General features: G+C 45.9%; 2 protein-coding genes across 2 annotated transcripts in view; one reads left to right on the top strand and one right to left on the bottom strand.

Moving 5' to 3' along the window:
* Positions 1-758, top strand: part of mep1bb (meprin A subunit beta b) — a 9,676-nt gene extending 8,918 nt beyond the window's left edge. Inside the window, exon 15 of the mRNA XM_008297510.1 lies at positions 447-758. Within this exon, the coding sequence (XP_008295732.1) occupies positions 447-672 (226 nt within the window). The 3' untranslated portion in view covers positions 673-758. The remainder of the gene's footprint in view (positions 1-446) is intronic.
* A 311-nt stretch (positions 759-1,069) lies between these two features.
* The window catches only part of phlpp1 (PH domain and leucine rich repeat protein phosphatase 1), a 41,987-nt gene continuing 23,131 nt past the window's right edge, over positions 1,070-19,925 (bottom strand). Inside the window, exons 2-17 of the mRNA XM_008297504.1 lie at positions 16,973-17,169; positions 15,809-15,934; positions 14,851-14,999; positions 11,301-11,447; positions 9,627-9,854; positions 8,465-8,667; positions 8,063-8,123; positions 7,465-7,560; positions 6,660-6,815; positions 6,164-6,364; positions 5,369-5,531; positions 5,137-5,267; positions 4,815-4,928; positions 4,191-4,385; positions 3,797-4,025; positions 1,070-3,706 (exon numbers count right to left, since the gene is read on the bottom strand). Coding sequence (XP_008295726.1) covers positions 2,393-3,706; positions 3,797-4,025; positions 4,191-4,385; positions 4,815-4,928; positions 5,137-5,267; positions 5,369-5,531; positions 6,164-6,364; positions 6,660-6,815; positions 7,465-7,560; positions 8,063-8,123; positions 8,465-8,667; positions 9,627-9,854; positions 11,301-11,447; positions 14,851-14,999; positions 15,809-15,934; positions 16,973-17,169 — 3,710 coding nt within the window. The 3' untranslated portion in view covers positions 1,070-2,392. The remainder of the gene's footprint in view (positions 3,707-3,796; positions 4,026-4,190; positions 4,386-4,814; positions 4,929-5,136; positions 5,268-5,368; positions 5,532-6,163; positions 6,365-6,659; positions 6,816-7,464; positions 7,561-8,062; positions 8,124-8,464; positions 8,668-9,626; positions 9,855-11,300; positions 11,448-14,850; positions 15,000-15,808; positions 15,935-16,972; positions 17,170-19,925) is intronic.

Genomic DNA, 19,925 nt, shown 5'->3' with positions numbered 1-19,925 from the left:
GCCCTGTGATAGACTGGTGACCTGTCCTGCCTTCACCCTGAGTCAGCCCCCCCCTCCCTCCCTGTGAAGATTAAGCGTTGTATAGATAATGGTTGGTTAGTCATCTACGATTCTCTCGTCGGACTGTGTGAGAAAAAAACCCCAAGTGGACTATTTCTCAGCCATGCACAGTAGCTTTCTGCAACCTTTGGACAGAGTTAATAAAGACTTTTCCTCTTGTTTCCAGTTTTTGTGCAAAGGGAAGCGAACCACCTGCTCACTTTAGCTTCTACTTGCTAGTCTTCACTGAAGAACTTTCAAAAATTACACACAAACAGACCCGTCAAAGCACCATAAAAGACAGTCAATCAGTTCCACCTCCCACCCGTCTCTACATGGTCTGTATGAACACTGCGATACCTTTCAGTCTGACTCTTCTCTCTCCCGTCCATCTTCTTCCTCTCCAGGTGCGCGGTGGGAGACGACTGGTGGTACTACGGGGACAGCTGCCAGCACAAGGGGACCACCAAGGATAAAACCACCCTCGCGCTCGCCTCTTCTCTGTCTGTGCTGGCAGCCATGTTGCTGATCACGGCAGTCAGCGTCTTCTGTGTGAGGAAGAAGTACAAGAAACAATCTGATGGCAGCAATTTTGTCATGGGAAACGTTCACGTCAGTGACAAACTCGGTTAGTTTCTGATTACAACTTGTTGAACAGAAGAAAACAGCAGAAACAGCCGACTGGATGTAAAATAAATGAGCATTTCTTTTTTTTAAGTTGAAATTTTTTGCACTAAATACTGTATAAACCAGGCTTTGATGTATAAAATGAAGGAATTTGTCAAAAGCACGTCCCTTAAATGCTGAATTAAAACCCCAGGCAATGATCAAAACATGGCATTAGACTGCCCCCTGCTGGTTATTTAATGTAAAAACACAAGCACAATGTAAGAGTATTATTATGTCAAATAAAGTATTTTTTAATTAAGTTTTCTGTAAATGTTTTAAACTGCACGATCATCCCAGCCGCCTGATAGATTGTTTTTTTTCCCCCGTTAATTATTAAAAACAATTCCCGGACAACGTGACATTATATTCACAAATTTAAAATTTATTATACCAAAGACAGGAACATTTGTGTTGTCTCTTTTCCATGTGGATATATTTGTATTACTGAACTTGACACAGTCATGCCGGTGATAACAGTTACTGCAGGAGGGAGGTGGGACTAAAATTACCTGTGAGTGTCCGTGTGTGTGTGTGTGTTTGTGTGTGTATGTTTTGTCTGAGTGTGTGTGTGTGCATGCAAAGATCTGTCGATTAGTGTTCAATAGATACAGTGATGACTACAGGACATCACAATTAAACAAAGTGGAGCAGACCATCGCAACTTAGTGTACTGTATTGCATGGAATGTTGGGTTTTCTGACCTGCAATTGCACATTAATATTTATTTGTGTGTGTGTGTGTGTGTGTGTGTGTTGTCTTTGTGGGTCTACGTTGTAAGATAAAGGGGGGGGTGACACCTCCATAACAGCAAACAACACATCCTCCCCACCACTAAAACCTTCACCGACATACAGGTACGCAGTTCCTTTAAAAGCATCAGTATACAACATTTCTCTTATTTACAATCATTGGAAAAAAAAAAAAAAAAAAAAATCACCATTTCTCTCAGAGAAGATTAGTAAAAGTGACTGAGTCACCATAAAGAGTATGCAACTCCTAGGAGTTAGTATTGCAAATTTCTACAAAAAATTTCTATGCCATTTTACAGGCCAAGAGCCATGATTTACTGAAGAAATACAGTATTTTAAGTGCCCTATCTACAACAGTTAGGTGTGGTATTAATGGTGTACCATTCAACATAGTTCACTGATAATAAAAAGATTATGTGTCTGTTTTTAAAAAGTTCTTTCAGCAACTTCACTGCTTTCACATTAAAAGATATGGTAAGTTCTTACAAAACAAACAAACAAACAAACAAACCATGGAATTGTTATCCATATTAACAGGTGTTGTGGCAAGCTAACGCTATTGCAAAGAGACTAGTGTTGATTACATACTCAGCTGGTTGTCTAATGTAAAAATAACGTTCCACAGTCTGTGAGAGAAGGGCACGACCATGGACACTAGAAACCGTGTCCACAGGCTATTCAAGAGGGTTGAGTATCATTAAAGGGCTCATTTGCTTGTTTTATTCTATGAGTTGCTTGGGTGGAGCGGGTTACAGTGCATGTTTCTCCAATGACGAGGCTGCGTGGAGCTCGGGAGGCTGCTTGGAAAAAGCTCGATGGAACTTCTTCATGTGCATCTCACAGCCTCTTGAGGAAAACTCTGTTTGTGTCCACACGTGGGAAAATCCGAGCGGTTGGACTGATGAAAAAGAGGAGACGAGGCCGTAGTTTGCTGCTCAGAGAGGGGTGTCGTAATAATCCGTGGGCTGATCGGTCCCGGGCGGCTTCTGCTGTTTCTGCTGATGCTGCTTCATGATCTCCTTCACCTCCTCCTCCAGCTCGGGGGGGATGATGAACTGGTCGTCTGGGTCGGGCTGGGCTGGAGCTGTGAAGTAACCCCCGGACTTCTTAGAAGGAGCATCGGCGGCCACCTCAATAAGGTTGTGGCTCTTTTCCTGCCGCGCCACCGACCCGTTAATCCTCCTCTTGCCCGCCAGCTTCCCTCCGTCCCCACCTGCCGCTCCGACACCCTGCCACGAATCCTCTCTCTCGAGCCCGTTCTCCGTCTCCCCGTGGTTCATGTCGACCCCGTCCTCCAGGGGCTCCGGGGTGCACGGCGGCGGTGGAGGCGGGGGGAGAGTGAGCAGGACGCGCTCCTGACTGGAGGGCGCTGATGTTTGGGGAGATGAGGACAAGGACAACTCTGCTTTCAGGCAGTGGACGTCCGCCTCCACTTCCACGCGGCTCCCGTTTGAGAAAACACCAGCAATGGGCTCTTCGTCCTCGCTGTCCAGCCCGTTGTCGGACAGGGCGCTGGAGAAGGTGGCACTAGATAGCTGCCTCTGAAAGGAGCCCGCTAAACAGGCAGGATGGAGGGCGCAGCAGCTGCGGGCAGAAGGCAGCTCTGAGGCTGGGAACAGATACTGGCAGGGCTGGGTGGCTGTGGGGGCCTGTTGCTGCTGTAGGGACATCAAGTGGGCTTGATGGTGCAGGTGGAGGTGAGGGTGGTGGGGCTGCTCCTGCAGGAGTACCAAGGAGCTCTGCGGAGGCTCGTCGGACGAGGCCGTGGAGCCCACCTCGCTGCTCATCTCACTGGTGCTGATCTCGCTGCTGATTTCACTGCAGGAGGATGGAGGCACGGGGAGGGAGCCGTCGGAGGGCCGCTCCTTGATGGCGGAGGACGAGGGGGGATAGGGGCCTAAGCCGGGGCTGGGAGGCGGCTGGGGGGGCTCGGAGCAGCAGCAGGAGCAGCAGTCTTCGCTCACGCTGAGCTGGACCACGACGGCGCTGAGGCTGTCGGTGCAGCCGTAGCCCTGCGCCAGCGTGCACAGCTTTTTAGCAGCAGCCAGGCCGTCCGGGACGTTCCGAACGGCCTCCACGGCTTCGGTGGGGGACACCGCATCCCACAGGCCACGGCTGCCCAGGATGAAGAACTCGTCCTGGGGGGTGAGAGTGACCGTCTGCACATAGGGGCAAGGGATGACGGAAGGGTAGAGGAAGGAGTAGCCCATGATTCGTGTGGAATCCGTCACGCCATTCACTTTGTTGTCCTGCAGAACAGAGAATATAAATCAATGCAGTGCACATCTAATAGACATTAGTGCAGCTCATGCTGATTACAATGTGCTTTGGATCTCTACCTCAGTGATGATAGCCCTGTGCTGCCGGATCCTACGGTACTCGTCCTCGAGCCCGACATTGTGAAGCAGTGACAGTGACAAGGGCTTTCCATCACGGCACAGGATGGCCTGGCACTTGCCCACGTTAGCAGCTGTGAGGGTGAAGCAGCCACCGGGGTCGGTGGGGTCGTGGCGAATGTGACACAGAGCTGCCGAGCCGCCCAGTTTCTGTCCTGCAGTTCCAAGTTTCCTGCAAAAGAGTAAATACACGGCAAGAGGAGGGTTAATTGTGTACGTAAGAGTTTCTGTTGGAAAGATTAGAGGTTTGCAGTGTATAATAAATGTCTTTTATATAAGAGAATGACAGATCAAATGAGGAACATGCATTAATATCCCTGTCAAGCCTATCGTGTACCTTTGCATGACGAGGAAGGTGTTGGTCATGTAGTCCTCTTCGCTCTTGGTTTTGTGCAGCTCTTCAGCCAGCACGTCGTTCATTGTGCACTGCAAAAGGTAGGGCACCTCCACATTCCTGTCTCCATCAAACACGCCGTACAGAGCTTCACGACTCCCACAGAAGCTGTTCACTGAAAGGGCTGCGACACAGAGTCTGAAAAGAGAGAGGAATGTGTTCTGTGAGGAAACAATGAAAGCTTCAAAACTACACTAACTCCTCTGTTCACATATCGATTGTGTTTCTCTGCACACTAATAACCAGGGAAACAAAGCGTTCTGTGATTCAGCTGACTGTACGGCAAAAAAAAAACCTCTGTCATCTTCTCATCAAGCATCACCTACAAAAATGAAAAATATGGACGCAAGATGTGCATTTGCTCAAATCTTTTCTTCAGCACGCACACCTAAGTTTTGAATTGAGGTGCTTTGGCATGTGAATGTGCATGATTCCCGTTAATATTTCCTTCATTAGAGTCATGTGGCTTTATCAATGCGTAGCCTCAACAGGTTTTGATTAGCGAGGCTTCAATGGACGAGTGCGATGGCCGTGTGGTTGTTTCATCATTGACTGGATTCTACTTACTTGTTCTTGACGCCCGAGGCCTCTGTGTAACCATGACTCCACACAGCAGGCCCTCCAGACGCCTCGTTCGATGAAAAGGTTGGAGGCGGATCAATACGGAAACAGCGAATGTTACTGGAAAACAAGAAAACATGAAAAAGATCAATTTTACTGTATCGCGTTGAGGCATTAGGATGCATAAACCACTGAGAGGGCTTCATTCTTATTTACAAATGACACAGAATGTTCAATAACTAAATAAAATAAACAAAATCAGATGTGCAAATGAAGATTGTAGTCGTACAAACAGATCGAAAAGACCCTTAGAATAACAATGACGTACTTGAGCTGCTCGAGGGTCTTGTGGTCCAGGTTGAGGCGAGGGTTTCCAGTCAGGTCCAGCTCCTGAAGCTTCGGAGGCAGATTTTCTGGTAGAGTAATCTCACTCAGCTCGTTACAGCTCAGATCCACGCACTGACAACAACAAGACAAGATGTCAATACTCGCGCAAATTCATATTCAGCGAGAGCTTAGGGGGGGCTCGTACGCGAGATGCTCTGCTGCTGCCGGCTTACTTTCATCTCCATCAGCTGCATGACCTCAGGAAAGACCTCGATAGCGTTGGAGTGGGCGATGAGCGTGTGCATCCGCCGGCAGTTCATAATGGTGGTGGGGACGGTCTTCAGCATGTTTCCGCTCAGGTCCACCTCCTCCAGCTCCTCCAGCTTGGCCATTTTGCTGAAGGAATACGGGAAAGCAATAGGTGAGCACGATTAGCTTACCGATGCCAGCTGTGTAAAGCTCGCCTTGTGCAACAGAAGCTTCCGTGTGCCGGGAAGACAAGATGAAGTTCAGGGGAAAGAAGGAAAGAACCTTCTCATGCAATTTAACTGGAAACCAAGTTTTCTTATCTGTTATTTTCCACGCAGCTGTTGTATCGCGTGTATAAAACTGTAAAACCAGTCTGAGTCGAGCAGAGGAGCCAAACTCTGTCGCAACTTTTGAGTGTTTCTTTTACATCTACTTGTAATCTCGAAAATATTTTATTGAGTTTAAGAGTGTGGCCTACTCGAGTTGTTTTATCCTCTGTTTAGTTGGGTGTCTCTGTTATTGGTCAAGAGAAAATGGCAAACATTTACTGCTTCCCCCTTCTTAAATGGAACTTAGTTAGGATCTGCCGTTAACTTTCTTTACATAAGTGGAAATTAAATCTATTTGTGTTTTGGACTTTTCAGACATTCAAAAGAATAAATTATGTTAAAAATGTTGTGTAAATGATTAATTAAAAGGAAAAAAAAAACTTTTAGTTCCAGATCTAGTATAAAATACAAGTAAGAAGAGAGATGATTGGAGTTTTTTTTTTTTTTTACCTGGCTGGGAAAGTCTGGAGATGGTTGTAAGCCATGTGCAAAACTCTTAGGTGCGTATGGCCCGTTAGCATGGGCACACACTTGTCCGTCAGCCGGTTGTTGGTCAGGTAGAGTTCCTGTAGGATGCTGTGGCTTTCCTCCGACAGGGTGGAGGGCGGCAGGTGCTCCAGCTTGTTGGCTGATGCATTTACGCATCGTAAGCTGAAAGCAAAAATTCATTTTAGATTTCCTTCAGGCAAAAAAAAAAAAAAAGATGAATCATTTTCATTACAAACACCAACATGACATCTATTAATCTATCTTTTCTACTGGTTGCTTGTTTTTTATTTGCCTGTCATCCTTGCCCTTGGTTATCTTGTCCTTGATTAAAAATTCCTATTCCTGATTTCTAGTCCTTCATCTTCATATACCTGCATTTTCCATACACTTAATTTTCTTGTCAAATGTTGGATGCATATTGGTGAGAATTAATTAAATCCCCTCCGTCTAATATTACCTGTCAGATTTGAGGAACAGGTTGCAGGGCAGCTCCACCAGTTGATTGTGCTGTACATCCAAAACCTCCAGCAGAGGGCGCTCCACTCTTTCGGGCAGCTTCTGCAACTGGTTATGTCCTGCACTCAGCTTCCTCAGACTGTTGCTGCATAACAACCTGCAGCACATATACAGATGGTTGGGTCAGTGGTTGGAACATGACAGATAAACAATTAGCCTCGTGTGAATCTGCAGTGTGAGCTAGTCGGATAGTGGTTGGTGAACAGGTAAGGTGACGCATGATGTTTTTTTTTTTTTTTCCACTCACGACTGAGGAGACTGTAACTGAGGAAGGCTGTAATGGAAATGAGGATAGTGCAGGAGGAGGATGGGGGTGTGGATGAGGATGGAAAAAAATCAGAAAATAGCAGCGCCTCTAGTGGAGCCTGCAGCAGAAATTCATCATTCTGACACTTATTGGGTAAAAAATAAATCTACAGACAATGAGGGGGACCAAGAGGTAGAGAGAGGGAGAAGTAGAAAGGGGGCAGGGGGGAGAAAGACGGGATGCAGAGGGAGCAAGGTTGACAAAGTCGATGCGAGACACAGAGAAGAGGAAGACGTGCATCCGAGCTGACCTTCTGAAAGGCTATATAAAGAGGAGGGGAATGGACGAAGGCTGCGGAGGTTACAGGCTATCTGTGTGATTTATGGCGCTCTATGGGGGATAGATGGCCGGCCGACAAAGAGCAGGACGGGGAAAAAACGCAGCGTCGTACTCCGTTTACAGCCTTTACTGACACGTTTGCTGTGAGAGGGACACTCACCGCGCTGGGAGCTCAGTGATGAGGTTGTGGCTCACGTCCAGAACTTCCAGTTTCTTCGCTTCACACAGCCAGTCTGGCAAGGACTCCATATGGTTCCTACAGGAGGAGAAAGGGGATGATGATGATGATAAATTATGTGCAGCTTGGAATATTATGCACAGGCATATATGCAACTGCAGATGTGACTTTCTTTTTTTGTAATATTTTCGCTTCAGTTTACCAGGAAGTCTTAATACTCTCTCTCAAAGTGTTAAAACAATTCAGCTTCCTAAAATCACAGCACAGTAATCTCTCCATGCATTTTTATTGCCTATAACTAAGCCAAGTACGGAAGCCTATATTTAATTTACAATCAAACCTTGAGTCAAATGTCGGCTAAAGAATGACAGCCTGCCAAGTGGATATTTCACCACACTTGCATAGATCCTTTTACTGCGCAGCCCCCTATGCAGTTACACGATCTTCAAAGCGTCACTTACACCGAACAATTACTGCTCTCGTACCGCAAAGAGGATGTACTTGCAAATGAGCTGCATTTTTAGACAGTTTTAATTAGCGTTTGATTCTTTTTTTTTTGTACTTTTGGATTTTTCCTCACCTTGAGATATCCATGTAACTAAGATTGGAGGGCACAGGACTGACATCCAGTTGTCGTAGCTCTGTAGGGAGAAATCCAAACACATTAACCTACAGCAAGGACAGACGCGGTCTATTACAAAGGCAGGTGGATGGAAAATGGACGGGGGGAGCGTTTGGGAGGAGGGCGGGGGGGGAGAGGATGTGATGACAAGTTAGAGAGGAATGATGGAGAGAGACGACGAGACTGCTGCACTGATGAGAAAAAATGGATGCGTGCAGGTAGACGGGCGTAGGTAGAAGTTAGGCATGCAAGAAAAGGAGCAGCATTGTGTTATATTATAAGAAAAGAGAGCAGCAAGTAACAAGAAGCAGATTTCTCTTCATTAACCACACGTGATGACGCTCGAGGCGCCAAACTCACCGTTGCTGGAGGCGTAAATGCCTTTGAGCAGGCAGCCCTTGGCCCTGAGGCCGGCGATGTGGTTCCTCTCACAGTGAAGCACCTCCAGCCTGGGGAAGACCGAAGCATCCAGGTCCGTCAGCCTGTTGTCCCTCACGTCCAGCTGGGTCACGTGTCTCAGCAGGTCAGGCTCATCCGGCACCATGATGGAGATCTTATTCAACCTGACAGAGGAGGCAGGGAGGAGACGAGGGTTCATCTCCAATTGGATGACGTGGAATTGCTCAGGCTGTGGCCTTCTTTTTTTTTTGTAAGGTAGGGAACATGCCTTGGGTGATCGGTGGTATATTGTGCAGTGTTATCGGTGTGTTTCGTATACAGCTGTTCTAAGTGCAACACTGATGGAAAGAGAAAGCTGGGGTTTGTAACATGAGATGTGTGTTTGTTGCACTGTAAAAGACACGACTACACCTACTGCTTCTGTCTAAAAATGTTGTTACGCACTCAATTACTCAAAGAGACGAAAGATGTGTTATTCTGCTCCATAAACAAACACCAAAATTTGCTTAATTGGCTCTGCCCTGCTTGAATCATAGACAATCCTCTCCTCTGAAAACATTCTGTGATGACTTCTTCAAATCGCTCAAAACCCACAGAAGCTGAATTTTAAACCACAATCAGCAGACAACGAGAGAACAGCAGATGTCTGACACATGACTGTCAACTCATTACTCACACAACTTTTGAGCACATTTCTAGGAGACAAAAGTTTCGAAAATCAAAAAGCAACCTCGCCGACTGATCTTCGTCTAAACACGTGAGGAAAAACAAAACAAAACACAAATTTACAAACCCTGTTTAAACAAAGCCAGGAGGAGTGAAGCATTAACAGAGAAATAGTGCAAGTCACTGCAGCTCTGTGCTTTCCCAGACGACTGGGAGACACCTGAAGGAGCCACTGCGGGCCAATGATTTCCTGATTCCGTGCTGTCTGACTGTTCTGCTTGTGCTGTTGGCTTCCTCCCCGTGTTGTTGTTTCTATCATTAGCAGGATAACATGTGTCATTGAGTGCAGTGCCTGGGATACGCATGACTGGGGGATTAAAGCGGTACCTGTTCATCATGACAAAGCTAAAAGAGTTCATTCATGCAATCCTGCAACAATCTGCCTTCATTCTCGTACCTCAGATCGATGTGTTTGACGTGAAGCAGCCGGAAGTTCTGCAGGGTGAGCGTTTCTAGGTGGTTGCCGGCCATGCACAGCTTCTCCATGGAGGTCAGCCGCTCCAGCACCTGGGGCACGTGGTTGAACTGGTTGAAGGAAAGGCCCAAGTAGCTCAGCCTCTGGAGGGAGCCCAGCTCGTTGGGCAGGTCATTTAGGCTGTTCCCATCCAACAGGAACGTCTGCAAACTGGGAGGGCGACACAAGTTTAGACGATTAACTTCACTCCTGACAGAGACGATGGGAAGGACGGCATTTTAACAACGAGTTGTTATTATTTTGACTGACAGTGTACCAACTGAACTTAATATCCAGCAGATGGCAGCAGCAACACAAACGCCCTACTGGCCACTTGAGGAATTTACAGGCATACCAGATCATTCCCGCAGATTAACTTCTCATCTTGCTCTGCTTCAACCAACATACCTGTAGGCTCGGTCTAAAATGGGGTTGCAGTTGAAGCACATGTACAATCCAAACTATTGGCTCTGACCCACTTACTAAAAGACTCCCTTAATCCCTATTGTCATAATGGAATAAAACGGACTAAATAATGCATGGCCGCTCAAGTTTAAGACCTTAACAGTGAATTAGTAAAGACTTCAGATCTAGTAAATACGTCTAACGCTCCTTTAAAGAGTGAGTAATAGGGCTTTTCCACAGGAAAGCGGGCTGGAGCTCAACCAAAACCTACAGTGTTCTGAACATTCCCACGAGGAAAAAAGAAGATATTCAGCCAGAAAAATCTGCTATGTTCCATCGTCTTGAAAGCGTTGGCCTAGAACTAAGAAAAATGCAATCTTTTTGGAGGCAGGGTAACGCCGTCACCTCAAATGAACTGGATATTATTTCCCAGCCGCCAGGACCAAGTGACAATTCATTTCAAAAAATGGAATTCAGCGGTCCATCGAAAAGCGCCGATGTTTTACCGCCAGTACAGTCCCCAGGGAGAAATGCCAGCAGCTCACAAAGAAAGCCTCAGGTGTGCACCGGAATACGGAAGGAGATGGTCGAAACCGAACAACAGATCAGCTCAATAGCAAAAAAAAAAAAAAGAGGAACTTTTAAAAAGGCGACAGAAATACAAAAGAGTGAACCAGAGTAAGAAAAGAAAAAAAGCACTCCGTGACCGAGCCGAAATGTCACCATCAAGCACCACAAATGCCCCGGCGTCATATGTTGGAGCTGGCACAACACATCTCTCCGGTTGTTGTGCCATGTGACAGTTGCTAGGTAACTTCCACATTTGGCTATGTAAACTTTTGATATCAAACAGGCAAAAATGCGGTCGGTTTGGGGAAAAGGCTGGCTGGTTGCCGAGGCCTGCGACGGCATCGGTGCATGCACAGACTGGCCCACATCAGCAGAAAAGATCTGGGACAATAAGGGAACAGCTTTGGGTAATTACCAGCATCTCAAACCGTCAGTAGTGGAGAGAAAGAAGGTAAACACCAAAAACAAAACCAACAAAAAAAGCAGCCATTAAAAGAAAAATGACTTGTGATTCAGGTGTGTTAAGTCTCTGGCTCTACCACACATTTAACCTAAATCCCCTTTTCTGAGATTGACATAAGGATAAGCTTTACGATGAGTACTTCTGCGTCATCGGTGAGTTCCTTTTTTTTTTTTGCTTACTTGGTCATGGCTCCCACAGAGCTCGGGACAGAGGCCAGGTAGTTACAGCTGAGGTTGACCTCCGTCAGGGTGGGGATTTCACAGATGGCCAGGGGGAACTGGCCAAGGTGATTGTTGGACAGGTTGAGGCTCCGTAGACGAGAAAACCTGGAGACAGAGGACGAAATGATTAATTAAAAGAGAAGAGAAGAGAAGAGAAGAGAAGAGAAGAGAAGAGAAGAGAAGAGAAGAGAAGAGAAGAGAAAAGTTTGAGGGGGTACTTGTGTCTTGTCAACATTAATATTGCATGAAGAGTATAACATATTCATACATATATTCATGGGGAATGTAGCAAAGTGTAGCTAACACAGAGTTTTTCAGACTGAACACACCCAATAAAAGTGCGGCTAAACCTTCACATTTGATTGTTGAGCAAACAAGTGGCGCAGAGACGTCCGTGTTGTTCATTTAAACACCAGCGACCGGTGGCATTCAGAGTGCCGTCCCGTGGCAGACCGGTGACCTTCACAGGGGTCAGACCCTGAGGGAGGAGGGAGCCAAGGGGAACAAAGTGAGGCCGGGGAAGTGACTCCCTCTGTCTTTATTTATCCGTCTGCACACATGCAGACACGCACATGCGACCTGCTATCACCTATCACGGGGAGAGAGAGCGGCTCGGCGAGCAACATTAGCACGGCACTCTGGAAGCAGCTGCTAACGCTGGCACTTGATTTGCCACGCTATGTACACACACACACACACACACACACACAGGTTACGCACACTTTCTCACAGTATATCATGATGATGGAGGGAAAAAAAGGCAAACGAGGTGTCGAGGCTATTGATTAGGGTGGCTGAGCAATTCCAGCTGAGGGTGACTCCTGCAGGCGGTGGGTGGGCTGCATGTGGGGAAATGTCATTCCACTATTAAATCAACCTTTGCAATCTGCTGAGTAATGCTCACACCCCCTTCCTCAGACTTCCAGCTCCGTCATTGTTTCCTAACATGATGTTATTCTGTTTTTTTCCAGCGGAGTGACTGCAAGCAAAAAGGTTTCAAACAGAATTATCTCCCAAACACGCAGCGGTCAATAGTTTTGTTCCTTTTTTTTTCTTATTTTAGCTTGTTGTTTGAATTTTCCACCACACACAAAAAACAACACAACCACACCCGTTAACCTAATCTCACACTGCGTTCAACACATTTCTGATAAATGTTCATCACTTTTACACCAAATGGCAGAAAGAAGAAGCGAGCAGATAGTTTTCTGAGAAGTTGTTGTTTCTCAACCAACTCCAAATGACAACAAATTGGTTTAAAGTTGCACTATGCCCTATTTTTGTTGCATTTTTTTTCTAACTACTATGCCTCATTGTTTCATATGCTCCACTGTCATTACCTTCTTGTATAGCCTTTGTAAGCAGCTGTTATCCTTTAGCTAAAGCTCTGATAAACCCATACCTGTCTCGCAGACAAAGCAAGCAGCTGGTGAACACATTAGAGCATTGAGAAGCTAAAAAGCTAAATATATCCCTCGTGAATTGCTGAAGAGCAAACAAAAGGTACACTAAGAGTGAATATCGGGTTTCTATTCATTAGGTGAACAGAAATGCAACTCTAAATAAATGTTAATGTTGCTCTATGTGTGCATAAGGAACACCATAATAACTTGATAAGGTGTTGTTATGGTAATATTGTGATTCTTCTGCTGCCCCCAATTGGCCGAAAAATCAATTATTATAACTTTAATGACCTTACATGACCTCTGTAGTGCTGAAATTTGTCTTTCTGCCGCCCCTCCCATTCCCGCTGCCTTCATTTCTGCAACTCTAATGTCCTTCATAACTCGCTAAACTATCATGCATATGTAAATAAACAGGCCAAAGGTTCAATTACATGCACGGAACATCAGGCATTCCCCTCAGTGAGCGGTGACCTCTGTCTCAAAGAGAGATGCATGCTGGGAAGGCGGTCCCATGCCAGAGGAAAGAGCTGGTATCCCAGACAACTGATTATGCATATCTGATTGGCACGTCACCCACCAGTTAGTATTTGGCCACAGAGAAAAGAGAGAGAAGGGGAGAGGCATGTGGCAGGTTCACACATTCCACTGCTCTTGGAAAAATACTACGCACTCTGACCCCGTGTTAGAAGTCAGAGAGGGCCAGTGTTTATACTGAAACACAAACAGACTCTCACACAACAGTCCACACCAAAACACATACACCCACATTCACAGAGGCTGCATACAGAGTATTATTGTTCTTGACTCCAGCTCTTTTGACTGGAGTCTCTCAAGGGAAAGCCAGCATTCAAGTAACTCCGCTGCATGTTTCTGTCAAAACCCCTCTATTTTCAGCTAACTATTCATCTCTTTCTCATTACTGACCTCTTTTTCTATCATGCTGGGTCAAATGCGGATGAGCCTACTTAGGTTTGGCAGCGCTCAATAGATGTTATCTCACTTGACCAGCAGGGGAGCTGTGCATCATTTGCTCAGATTTTAAATAAACTACTTATTTGCCCTCACATCATCTGCTTTTTAACACCAGTCATTATCCCTGGGATTAAAAAATAAAGATCACTCAAAAAAAAAGAAGACTTCAGAAAATCCTGACCTCATTCATTCACAACTTTCAATCAGAGAAGCGTGCAAGATCATACATACAGAGCCACTAACACACAGACACAGATTCCTCCAGCGCAGCCATCTTAAAAGAAAAAAACAAAAAAAAACAACAAATGCCATACTGTATCAAGACTTTGTATGCACTGACCCCAAATCTGTAGCCTGCAGCCACTATTTCTGTTGCATACAAGCAAGCAGCTCTGCCTCTCCTCCACACAGACACTCTATTCTGCAAACACAGCTAACACGTACTCAGTCATCAGATTCACACAATTCGCTCCGTTAAATGGTCGGACTCTTCTGGCAGTAATCTTCACAAAGAGACGCTGTGACGGGCGCGCAAGTGTACCAGCGTGTACAGGAATCCGAGTACATGCGTGCGCACACACATGAGCACGCGTGTATCTTGGCTGTGGTCTTTAATCTGGGACCATGATAAGCATGCAGCAGATGGTGCCCACAGAGAGAAAGAGTGAGAGAGGCCAGGCACACTAAAAGCTTCCCTGCAGACACATCTACCCTTCTGGGCTCTGGGCTCATTTGACTTAGCCTGGTACAGCCCTGGCTAGCCTCTGCGGTCTCGGTGTGCCAATGGCCCCGGTCCGAGACTGTTCAGGTCGACGGCTTGCAAATCGCAGGCGAAAGCTAAACAGCGCCAAACCATGACCTGCTGTTTCCAGCGAAGCCTCGATACCGCGCTGGCGTCTTGCCGCTCACCTCATTGCACAACAACCCATCCCAGTTCTTATTGTGGCCAAGTTATGCTAAGCTTTTACCTTGCATCGAGTTTCATCTTGCCCTAAACAGCCCATCCAAACCACCCCTTGACCAAATAATACCTCCTCAAGTCTGTCCTTTCTTTTATTATCTTTCGCTCCTTCCTGTCCATTTAGTTCAGCCTCAAGTGTGTTTACTGTAGATTTATGCAGGCATTGTACCTCTGCAGCTGCTGCAGGCGCTGGTCTGCAGGCAGAAAGTTGTGTTTGAGGTTGAGGTGGGTGAGGTCGTGGCTGTAGAAGAGGTTGGGAGGGAGATGCTCCAGACTGCAGCAGGACAGATCTACCGAGTTGATTCTCTGGGACACCATCTAGATCGTGGAGGGGAAAGCAATGAGAGATGACAGAGAGGGAGGGAAGGAAGAACGTGGAGTTAAACAGGATTACCTCAAGCGCACAGGACTGTTCTGGTTTACTGTTTGTGTTTGTAGCTTGCGGCTACAGGGTCAAATGTCGCTCGGTGGCAATCTCCTTAGGATTAGCGAGTCGCAAGAAGTTGAGAGAAAGCCCAACAGGTTAGTGACTTAACGTCACACGTTACAACATTGTGTAATTGAGTTAAGTGCAGGTGCACAGAGCAGTGAGCCTGCCATCATTTGATAGTCAAATCTAACAGAAACATAAAATCATAGGGCAGCATAAACTGCCCGGCTCATCCTTAAAGGAGAAAATCTACAGTCTGTAAACTGGAGCCGAGCAGAGCGAAGCTAGCTGGAGGCTCAGCAGTCGTCACTGGAGCACGTGCCGCTTCTATCCAGGCTTCTATTCTGAGTGGCCCTCAGGGTGCTGGTGACATGCATGTCCCTGTTAATATTTAGAAAAGAGGTTTTCTGGCTATGGCCTACTTGAGTTCAAATGAGAGAAAGGAGAGAGAGCCATGAGTGGTGTTTATGTGTGAGTGCACCCAGAGACACTTTGGCTTATGCGCTGCAGATTGGACAGCGGTGGGAATATGTGCAGTTTTCAGTCCACTCAGCTCGTGCGGTGGTGGGATTGTGTCGGCCAGTTGTTCTAATATGATATGCAGCTGACCCGCAAGCAGCGCCCGCGGAGGGTAACGCTCCTGCTCTCCTTCTCTCTTTTTTTTTTTGTCTATAACTCTCATGCACACACACAATACCTTGGCAGCGTGTCTGTGCCAGCGCAGGTGCTCCGTGAAGCTGTCAAAACTGACGTAGTAGGTTTGACTCTGAGGCCCTGCCGAGCTGAAGGCCAAGCAGTGATTGTGCTTCTTCACCTCCTCCACCTGCAGCCAGACACACACAGAAACACACAGGAGTGACATTAGAGTGTGAAATACTGATATCTCTGATCCCGCTCTGAATATAAATGATAACCCCCCATGTGAGCTTACAGAGTCAGAAAATAAAAAAAAGGAAACAGAGAGGAAGAGCTGACAAACGGACGTCTCCATAGATCGGTTCTTATTTGAAAAGGCTTCTGTTGAAGAGAATAAGACGCTTAATACCTGCAGGGTATACGGATTCAGCTAACCAGAAGCGCACTAATGAAATATATAGCGTGCTAATATGACGCATACATGTGTGAGCAACAATAAATGTATGTGAAGTTGCTTTTTAGACACGCAGAGTCACAAACGCTGTGAAGCACGCGGCCTCTGCGAATGAATGGCTGACTAGTTTTGTGTTTGAATAGAGCACTAGCACGCATATACACAAACACATGCAGAGGCACTGAGCGGAAGAGTGCCTGACTAGAGGTCATTTGCAGTGTGTGAAGTGTTTAGAAACTGGGTGTGGTGCAGAATTGAGCGTCCTTTGTGTCAGGGCAGACAAGCAGATAAGGCTTTTCCGAAAAGCCCTCAGAGCTTATTTGGCAGATACACACATAAAGCAATAAACAGATAAAGGTCATTTTTAGGGAGGCAATTTGGAAAAAAAAAAAAACTGGGCTAATGTGAGGCTACTCGGCTGCTGTCGCGGTGCATTACGCGAAACGTGAAAGCATGTCTTGACTCCAAATTAGAAATGGAGAAGAGAGGAATGCAGAATGCCGGAAATGTTTCGGACGAAGCAGCGCCGGATGTCAACGCAGAGGACAAACAGTTGTTTAAGGTGACATGTCGTCAAGGGCAGACTTTACAGCACAGGAAGGTGTTCGCAGAGGGTAATAAGATTGAATTTTTCCAGGTCAGTCTCTGGTGACATGGCATTATGGGTTTATGATCTAAAATAGGAATCATATAACCTTAAATGACCAGCAGGAAGAAAAAAAAAAAAAAGAAGAAGCAATGCAAGTCATGCTCCGTTGACGTTTTACATACTTTTCCGCCAATGAGCGGCAGGATGTGCATCTTCCCAGTCTGGCTCTCCTTGACAGAGGAGACGATGAGGCAGGTGCCGCACAGGATGACCTGCCGTCTGGTCCAGCGGTTGACCGGCAGCTGGAGCTTCCCTTTCCGAACGTTGTAGGTCCCGGACAGCTGGACCCGCTCCGAGCTCTCGATGCTTTGGGGCTTCCCTGGAAGGACAAAAAAAAAGTTGGTTAAGTTAGCACTGACCTAGACGTAGGTTAGGGAAGGGCTACGGGCAGGTTATGTTTAGATACAGCAGTGGCTCACGCTAAAGGCTCCCAATGATTGATGATGATGCTAGAAGAAATGTCAGGAGACAAGTGATTATAAGTGTGTCTGAGGGGCGGGAAATAAATGTGGGAAACAAATTTCATGACAAGCTGGAATTTTTAAAAGCATAACAAATGTAAACTAGCTGGTGGTTCACTAACATCAGACTCATCTTCTGGACAAAATGCATATATCTGGACAACATCAATCTATTCAACAGTTGGTTCAGACAGGATTCTGGATCAAGTCCTGCTGCCAGAATGACTAAAACAACATCCATGTTTTATCCCCACACAGCGCTCTGACCACCACATCATCAAAGGTCTAAATACTGTCAGCACAGATGTCAGGCCCACATGTCCTGCTCTGCACCTTCAATCCAGTAGCCCAGATTTACATTCAGTGCAGTGCAGTCTACATTACCAGAGTCTCAAATTTAACACCAAGTGTACCTCGTCTAAATAATGCACTTAAAATTTCCGAGCTTCCCTTTTCTTCCGTTTTACCCATCTGTCTGCCTTTCCCTCCATGCCTGGTTCTCTCACTTCGCTGCCAGCCTGCCAAACCTGACAGTCAGGCTGCTTATCAGGCGTTCTGTCAGCCAGGCTGTGTTATCGTTCTGTCTAAACATCCACCTGCTTTCTGTCTACCTCCACCTCCGTAAAAAACCTCCCCGGGCTGGCATGCGCTGCCCTCCTCCCCTCAGTCCTTCTATCCGTCCTGGCTTTCGACTCTGTTCTATCTGTAGTTTTTTTTATGTTCCGCGCTCGCAGCGTTCTTTAACCTCATTGTTTTCTCATTCGGCCCAAAGATTCATGGTGTGGTCGAGGAAGTTTCCCTCTCCAAGCGACAGATGGCCAGAAAAAATGTCTTTGGTCCTGTGGCCTACTGTAAAGTAGCTGCATCTCTCTCACGCCGTCTCCTTCCCACATGTTTCACTTCGCTCTGCACAGCGAGGGAAGCAGGGGTTTGTGTGGTGGGGGTTGGTGGAAGAAGAAGTCAGTAGGGTAAGCAAGTGTGAACTTGCTCTCGCTCTTGCGGCTTTAAATAATTTAGGTTCACATGCCGACTGTAAAGCTGATGCAGCACTGTAGCGTACTGCTTTCACACAACACACTCAGGAGGGTTTAGAAACACTCTGGCCGGAGGTGGTCCTGATGTGGTTAAACCTGAGGTCATCACAACGGGCAACGTAACATTTAAACATCTGAATTTATTCTGTCCGAGATGCAGCGTTTTCTGCAAACCTTGGATAATTTTTTAATTTAAATTAGCACAACTGAGCCCGAACTGCCCCTCGGTGCTACGAGCTAATCTGGTATTCACAGCAGAATCAATAGCCTGGTTTGTAAAAGGAAATTTACTTTGACAAAACGCAGAGTACGTAACATAAAACACTATTGTTAAATGCTGATTAGGAGTCATGCTCCAGCTACGGCGAGCCGCTGAACAACTGCACAGAGTGGAAACATGCAGCCCTCTTACTGATTTCAAGGCATTTAATGCAACACTGACAGTTTAACATAAAACCACGTAGGTTTCTATGAAATAGGAACTTTCATATGGTAGTTTGTAAAACAACCACAAAAAAGGAGACACCCATTTATGTAAACTTAACACAACTGGGTGGTTTAGCTAAAAAATAATGCATCAAATCCTGTGCACAAAACTGGGAAAATATCTCTAACGGATGATATACGGCACTGTGTCATATTAAATACATCTAAATGGCATAAAAGAACACCTTTTTTCCCATCATTTCTCTCGGTGCTCTGGCAGTCAGCCTTGACTTCACAGCAGCAATTTAAAAGCTGGCAATCACAATCTGGTAAATCTGAATAAATATGTCCTAATGAGCTATCAGGAGATTAAAGACATCTGTAATATTCCAATTCCTTTTTGTTCCTATGCTGTACTTACAAGTTAATGTATAAAAAAAACCCCTGCTATAATCACATTAGATTATCACCACGTTCACCCTGCTATCTGAATAAAAGACTAGTTATATTTGTTCTTTTTTTTTTATTGGCTTAATAAAATCTTCAATGACATCCGAAGCTATTAGAGTGATTAAAAGAATCTGGCGTCTTCACTGTTCCTTCTTCAGAGTGGGCCACAGAGTTACGTTCAAATGGCTGCAAACATTGTCTTCAGGGTTTATTAAAGTGGCATCTTGGTGTCGTTAAAAAAAAAAAAAGTGTTTCTGACGCATTATGAATGAAAATCAGAAACAAAAGTGAGCATCACGGGATGATTATTTACAAAACTGTCCCCTCCTGTCTACTGTGCCGCCGATCACCACACTCGTTTAATTGCACTTCTGAAACGAGTGGAGTGTGCAGGGAGCAAATGAAACTGCAGGTTTTATCTCTCTGTAAAGGGACATTATTAGTATCCACTCGACGGGAAATGCTAATGAATATTTGTGTTATTGTGAGCACCTGGTGTCGCGTCCCAAAAACGGGATGGACGTTGTTTTCATGTCTCGTAGCGGACCAATCAGAGCCTCTCTTACAAACCAGGAAGTACTGATCATATTAGTGACATATAAATTGCAAATGCATGGGTGTGTTTTATTTAAATGCTACAATTGCTCGACAATTTGGTAGTGAAATTGACTTAATCAAATAGCCACAAAATATGACGTCCACTC

Source organism: Stegastes partitus, unplaced genomic scaffold (assembly GCF_000690725.1).
Source record: "Stegastes partitus isolate 25-593 unplaced genomic scaffold, Stegastes_partitus-1.0.2 Scaffold1225, whole genome shotgun sequence".
NCBI classification, from domain to species: Eukaryota; Metazoa; Chordata; class Actinopteri; family Pomacentridae; genus Stegastes; species Stegastes partitus.
The sequence above is the reverse complement of the archived record's forward strand: the minus strand, read 5'-3'. Positions and strand labels throughout refer to the sequence as shown.